Source organism: Perognathus longimembris, chromosome 4, assembly GCF_023159225.1.
Source record: "Perognathus longimembris pacificus isolate PPM17 chromosome 4, ASM2315922v1, whole genome shotgun sequence".
In the NCBI taxonomy this organism is placed as follows: Eukaryota; Metazoa; Chordata; class Mammalia; order Rodentia; family Heteromyidae; genus Perognathus; species Perognathus longimembris.
Genome location: NC_063164.1, coordinates 7,084,529 through 7,092,000, shown reverse-complemented (window position 1 = coordinate 7,092,000; position 7,472 = coordinate 7,084,529). Strand labels below are relative to the sequence as shown.

Sequence of the window (7,472 nt, the reverse complement as noted above, 5' to 3'; positions counted from 1 at the left end):
TTTTTTCCTTTTATGTTTATCTGTCTTTGGTGGGGAGCTGGCAGGGACACAGAAATGGAGAGGCAAACTCAGCAGTTGTACTCAGTAGATACTATGCAGAAAACGAACTATACAACTGGTAGGTGGGGATGGGAAGGAAAAAGAGAGAAGGGGTGACATTGCTCAAAAAGAAATGTAGTCAATACCTGATTTATGAGACAGTAACCCCTCCCTACATTACCTTTATAACAATAATTTAAAAAATACAAAATAAATGTATTCCATTAACAAATAAATTGTAGGGGAATGGTGAGGGAAAGAAGGAAGTGGTGACAGTGTCCAAAACAAATTACATTCATGGGCTGGGAATGTGACTTAGTGGTACAGTGCTTGCCTAGCATGCATGAAGCCCTGGGTTCCATTCCTCAGCACCACATACAGAGAAGGCACTGTGGCTCAAGTGGATGAGTGTTAGCCTTGAACCAAAGAAGCTCAAGGACAGTGTCCAGACCCTGATTTCAAGCCCCAGGAGAGGGAAAAAAATTTGCATTCATTACCTAACTTACAAGATAGTAATCCCTCCGTATAATACCTTACTACTAATAAAAAATTATTTTTTAAACAAATTATAGTCAAACCTACTTACTGATTGAAATTTATCATTCACCCACAGCTATAATTTGATTTCATGCTTTTACTCTTACTGACATGTATGTAACTATTTTGGGGGAGATTCTTTTCAACTAAAATTAAGATTGATATGTTTTAAAAGAGCCAAATTCCTCGAATGTTTCCTTTCAGGAACGAGGAAACCACAGAACAAAGAACTTAAATTACTTGCTCTAAGTCAATCAGGTAGTTAGCAGCAGAAGCAGGACTAGAACATCATGTTTTCTGACCTGAACAGAAATGAGAACCTTGTTCTCAGGAGACAAAAATGAGAAAATCTTGAGTTAATTTAAAAATTGAGCACACTGAAATACACACATCTACCTCCCCATTCCATCCCTGCCTATCATAGCTCTCCATCCAAATAAACATACTTAAGTGGTACAATGAAACTACTACCTCAATGATCCGGCTGTCAATCCTGTTGTAAGGATGCCAGAGGCCCCGATCATCACGCCACTGCCATATTGCACCATCTGTGTTTTGTGCATTTCCTTTCTTCAACATGGTATCAACCGCAAAAATGCCTTCTTTTGGTAAGCATGGCATAAGTTCACTGAAAACAAAAGTGTAATTCTTTTAGTAACTAGTTTCTGACCATTAAATATTTAATTTCCAAAGTTATCTCAAACCAGTTATTATTCTTACCAAATCAAAGATGTCAATTCATATAGCTCTTGAGGGCTTCTAGGAACAAGATCAATCTGTTCCTGACAACTTCCATTGGAGGCACCACATAGGAGGAAGTGAAGTGTTTCTGCAATGTCTGTAAAGCCAACAATAAAAAAATCCAAAAGCCTATGAAACTAGTTTGTAGTGCCTAGTTCAAATACTTCCTAGAATTGAAGTAATTAAAATTATTCTCTTATAAGACAACATAACATGGAAATTAAAATATCTGAATTAGCAGAAATAAAAACCTAAGGAGAACCAGGTGCCTGTGGTTCACACCTATAATCACAGCAACTTAGGAGGTGAGATCTGAGAATCCATGGTTTGAAGTGTGAGCTGGTGCAAGAAAGTCTGTGAGGTCCTCACTTCCAATAAACTAATAAACTTTACTAAAGTAAAGCTGAGGCTCATTCAACTGGCAGAGTGCTAGCCTTGAGCAAAAAAGCTTAGGAACAACACCCAGGCCCTGAGTACAAATTGCCAGCAAAAGAGCAGGATTTGAGATATGGCTCAAGTGGAAGGAAATGGGTGAGGCAAGCAAGAGGATGAGGAGTTCAAACCTCAATACCAGCAAAAACAAACCTCTAAGGAGAAATGTGCGTACATTTTAAGAATTTCTCTCTAGTAACTTCAACCGAGTATGAACCTTCTGTTAAGTAAGCCTAATCATAATCACTTCAATCTCACCCATTAGATATTAAGCATCTTTCATTACTTTTCTTGCGGATCACAACCCCTTTTTAAATAAAAGCACCTTCTACATGCTGCCATTCCAATACATTTATATACTTGTCTTCCATTCAGATATAATGAAAATGTAGGGACAACTATGGATGGTACATCACTTGAAAGCATCTGGAACTTACTTTTCCAGGTATACATGACAATGGTTACATTCCAACCAAACAGTAACATTTTTACAATATTCTATGCATTAAGTTTCCATTCCCAGAGGGCATCAATTTCTAAAGTAATCTTCATGGAAACAATTCAGAGGCACTGACACTGTAAGTGGAGGGGAGTTCCTAGTCTCTACAGGTTTAGTCATTCTAATGCTGAAACCTGAAGATTGAAGCTCCAAGTCTTGCTGCCTACGGTCCATGTATATTTCTAAAATTATACATATGCACAAGGCACACAAATTCACAAAATGATTAAAAAAAATTTTATCTCTTGAAAAAGTACAGTCTTGGTAACTTTGACTTCTTTAAATTTTAGGACCATAGGAATAAAATTAATCATAATTATAACTGTTTCAAACAAGTATGGTTAATATCCCCACTAGAAAATAATCAAAACAGATGTATTCTGAAGCTCTACTATTATCTGATTTCAATTACAAAATTTATGGTCCTAAGTAGATTTCATACATAGAAATGATCAAGTGCAATTATAATGGAATAAATTATCTCCTGAACAAAGTTTAAAAATAAAATTAGCAGCAAGTATCAGAGACATTTATCAGTATATGTAAGTTCAACCTTTTTTTTTTTTTTGCCAGTCCTGGGTCTTGGACTCAGGGCTTGAGCACTGTCCCTGGCTTCTTTTTTGCTCAAGGCTAGCACTCTGCCACTTGAGCCACAGCGCCACTTCTGGACATTTTCTGTATATGTGGTGCTGGGGAACTGAACCCAAGGCTTCATGTATAGGAGGCAAGCACTCCTGCCGCTAGGCCATATTCCCAGCCCCAAGTTCAACCTTTTTGAAGGTAGCAAATGTTCTAGAAACTAGACAGACTTTAGAAAGAACTATAGTACCTGTTAGTGACTCTAATGAGAATCATTATAAAATTAATATTGTGTAGCAATCCATGATCTTGAGTCATGAGCCACAGAATCACATAAATAACAATATTAGAAATACTAATATACTCTTTCAACAAAAACAGGACCTCATGCATGTTAGGTAAGCCTCTACCATAGAGCTACATTACTACATACCTATTGTTAATATTTTTCTTTTTTTTAATCCAATGACATTCCATAGTCTCTTTTACTTGCTTAACTTACGTTGACTTTTTAGTCAAGAGTAAGTCACTTTTCCTGCTTAAAATACAATAGTAAAATAGCACTTACTTTGCTTCATCAGTTGAACAGCTAGTGTTGGACAGTTGGAACACATCAGAGAAAACATCCGAACAACCATTATAAACATCCCAGAACTTAAGATCGGTGGAGTCACTACTAACAATTGTTGAACATTCGTAAGCAGATCTTTGGAGGCAACCTGTTGTAGTAAGTTCTTCATGAATACAAGAAAAAGAAATGGTTATGTTGTGATTTAGCAATTCAACAGCTTTTGTAAAATATCACAGATAAAACACTTACCTCTTCATGTTGAAAGTTGTCTACTAGACGTGCAAAACAAAGGCAAGTGCTTTCAACTGACTTTTTGTCCTATATGTCAAGAAAAAAGAAATTTATTAAATATAAGGAAATTCTACTAGCAAATTTCACAATTATCTTCTTTTTAGCCCTGAATTCTGTAAGGCAATCTCAATTAGTAGAAAGCAAATTGAACCTAGGTATAGTACAATCCAGTAACAGATTTCAGAGCAAAGAGAATCATACTGGAAGCAAACTTTCTTCTCTACTAACTCCCAAGTAAAAAGGCAAATAAAAAGAATAAAAGGAATACTAAACAAGTTATACCTAAGAACACTTAAAGAAAATATAAAGATCCTATGTTACCTTAGAAATATTCCAAGTGCATTTGTACATGTGTGAAAAATATCACAATGAAACTTCCCCTTGTAAACTAATATAGGCTAATAAATTCAATGTTCCAAACAGAAATGTTTAAATGTTTACAAGTAGACATAGTTAAGTATGTCAACCAGACAAGGTGCACAGAGACTCAAATAGCCACAAATTTGGGGGTTCGAGAGCTGGTAGTATTAACGTCAAAGTAAGTGCATTGACTGATATAGCCACTATACAAATTATCTGAAACAGAGTCGCTAAAAAATTAGAAAATACTTGGCATAAAATTAACTTGCTACCAAGCACTACTAGTGCCTCAAGCCTATAATCCTAGCTACTCAGGAAGCTGAAATCTGTGGATCAAAGCCAGCCTGGGTGGAGGAAAGTCCATGAGGCACTTTATCTCCAATTAACCTCCAAAAAGAGCTGTGGCTCAAGTGGTAGAGCACCAGCCTTGAGCACAAAGAGCTCAGCGACAGCACCCAGACCGAGTTCAAGCCTAAGGGCAGTGCGCACGCGCGTGCGCACACACACACACACACACACACACGCGTGCGCGCGTGATTTGCTGCAGTAGACCTAAGTGACTCATGCCTGTAGTCCTGGCTTCTCAGGAGAGAGGATCGAGATTTGAAGACAGTCAGAACAGGAAAGTCTGTGAGACTGATCTCCAATTAACCATGAAAAGGCGAGAAGTGAAGCTGTGGCTCAAGTGGTAGAAAAACCAGCATTGAGCCCAAAAGCTCAGGAACAGTGTCCAGGCCAAGTTTATGACCCAGAAATTTCACCCAAACCAAAAAGCAATTTGCTATTCACTACAAAAATAAAGGAGTGATGTCATTGCAGACATTATCTGTACTGACCCTCATAAGGGAAAGAACATTTTACTGTCTGCACTTGTCTTTTAGTTCACCTTATTTTTTTCCCTAAATTAGTGATTTCCTATGCAAGATCTAGCATAGTTCTCAAAAAATGAGAATTCAATTAAAACACCCCAGCCTTTGCTACTCTGTAATATAGAAAAGAAAGTAGTTATCAATTATTTAATTTTCCTGCCTCTTATGTCTTTTTTTTTTTGGGGGGGGGGGGTCAGTCATGGGGCTTGAACTCTGGAGGTCTGGGCATTGTCCCTGAGCACTTTTGCTCAAGGCTATTGCTCTACCTCTTGAAACACAGTGCCACTTCTGGTTTTCCGGTGGCTAACTGGAGATAACTTTCCTACCCAGGCTGGCTTTGAACCTCTATCCTCACTCAGTTTCCTGAGTAATTAGGATTAGAGGCATGAACCTCTGGTGCCCGGCCCTTTTATGCCTTATTTCTAAGTATATCAAGGTATTATGATAATAAACTAGAAAACAAATTTTTAGCCTAAGAAAAATTACATAATTGAACTACATTTTTTAAGAAACAAAGAAAAAACTGAATGTACTACTCTACCATTTTAGAGAAAAAAAACTCCCAGATGAGTCAATACTCATTTTATCCAGCTACATAAATCCCTATTTAAAGGTATTTTATGTATCTTATTTTTCCCAGAATTTAAGCACAAATATTTTTTCTTAAAACCAGATTTCTGAAGGTATGTTTTTATAATAACAAACCACACAGGACATCATACTAAAAGAAACTCTACTTTCTCTGTAACCTTGGAGTTAAGTTTAGAATCCATCGTCTAGCTCAAATTCAGTGTAGACCTCCTATCAATGATTACAGTCCACTCATTCCACCTTTAACAAAACTGTTCTTATCTTCTCCAGCCACAGACAATGCAGTATATATCTTTCATTTCTATTTGAGAGCCTTATCTCTGTTTTGGTTATAACCCCTATTGTTCTGTTCTTGTCTATTTTTCCTGATGGCCAGGAAGTGTAAGCAAAAGGGGATTCGGATCAAATCACACAGTAAAACCTTATGCTATGGTAACAAATTTATTCTTTACATTAAAATAACTTAAGATACCAAATATGTAAATTACTGTTCATTTGGTTAAATCCAAATTTTAATACCTAAGACAGTATTTTAAAATAACTTAATATGTTATTATGATCAGCTAATACTCCCGGTTATATAGATCCTCTTAGACTTAGGACACTAGCGAACAATAACTGAAATTATCCTAACTTTTTTTTATAACAACATAAAATAAGTTCATACTTTACCTGATGAGTTAACCTTTGAGTAAGCAATGGAAGAGAATCTGCCACAAAATGAAATTCATCTGGTGTGATACTCTGGCAACAATTAGCTGCAATTGCTAATGCATTTCTTTGGGCATTTATGCTGAAGAATTCGAGATATAGTAAGCAGTCTGCCAAACCACCCTGAAATACAGAAAACCTTCTATTAAGGTGATGGAAAATACTTTATCGACAATATAAACCAAAACTAGAGTGGGGTGCTGTGGCTCATGACTGTAATCTTAGCTACTCAGGAGGCTGAGATGTGCAGCCAGCTTGAGCAGATAAATCTGAAAGACATTCATTTCCAGGCAAGTAGCAAAGGGCCAGGTGCCAGAGCAAGAGAGAGAGGCCACGAGGTTCAAGCCCAAGTACCAGCACACATACAGAAAAGGCAAAACAAAGTCGGGGAACAGGGACTCGAGACTGTAAATCCTAGCTTACTCAGGTGACTTCAATCTGAGGATCACAGTTCAAAGCTAGCCTGCATAGGAAAGTCTGTGAGACTCTTGTCTCAAAACCACAATCAAAAAAGCTGAAAAGTGGGGCTGGGAATGTGGCTTAGTGGTAGCATGCTTGCCTTGAATGCATGAAGCCCTGGGTTTGATTCCTCAGCACCACGTAAACAGAAAAGGCTGGAAGTGGCACAGTGGCTCAAGTGGCAGTGTTAGCCCTGAGCAAAAAGAAGCCAGGGATAAATAGTGCTCTGGCCCTGGGTTTGAGCTCCAGGACTGGCCAAAAAAAAGCTGAAAGTGAGGCTGTGGCTCAAGTTAGTAGAGCACTAGCCTTGAGCAAAAACCAAACTACTAACACGTCTAGTACATCAAATTTGTTAACATGAAATATGAAATCTTACAGTAAATGAAATAGTCCTGCAGTAACAATACTTACCGCCTGTAGAATAGCTTTACTGTGTCTCCGTGACAACATCTCCAAGGCAGTCAAGGCCTGCTCTGCCACATCAATGCACTGAATAACTTGCAGCTGGGAACATATAAATAGGTGACTGAAGGTTAAGACTTAAGTTCAAGTGCTTTATCTTTTACATCAAAGTTTAATAGATGATTTCTTTTCCTTCCCCTTTTTGAGGGGGTGGGTAGGGGCAGCTGGTACTCTATGTTCAACTTAAAGACCCTACACTCTCAGTCTGCTGTCTCACTCATCGTGGGCACTCTACCACTTGAGCAATGCCTCCATTCCAGCTTTTTGTCTAGGTGGAATCTTGCAGACCTTGCTGCCTATACTGGGTTGAATCTACTATACTCCAGACCTC

The 7,472-nt window shown here is 37.9% G+C and overlaps 1 protein-coding gene across 29 annotated transcripts in view; it reads right to left on the bottom strand.

Moving 5' to 3' along the window:
• Positions 1-7,472, bottom strand: part of Trip12 (thyroid hormone receptor interactor 12) — a 132,974-nt gene that overhangs the window by 41,360 nt on the left and 84,142 nt on the right. For 12 of the 29 annotated variants that reach the window (XM_048344559.1, XM_048344565.1, XM_048344571.1 and 9 more), the window contains 6 exons: positions 7,091-7,183; positions 6,182-6,343; positions 3,648-3,716; positions 3,396-3,561; positions 1,297-1,423; positions 1,045-1,204 (listed from right to left, as the gene is read on the bottom strand). In XM_048344559.1, the coding sequence (XP_048200516.1) occupies positions 1,045-1,204; positions 1,297-1,423; positions 3,396-3,561; positions 3,648-3,716; positions 6,182-6,343; positions 7,091-7,183 (777 nt within the window). The remainder of the gene's footprint in view (positions 1-1,044; positions 1,205-1,296; positions 1,424-3,395; positions 3,562-3,647; positions 3,717-6,181; positions 6,344-7,090; positions 7,184-7,472) is intronic. The other 17 variants (XM_048344564.1, XM_048344576.1, XM_048344568.1 and 14 more) reach the window with 3 other exon arrangements.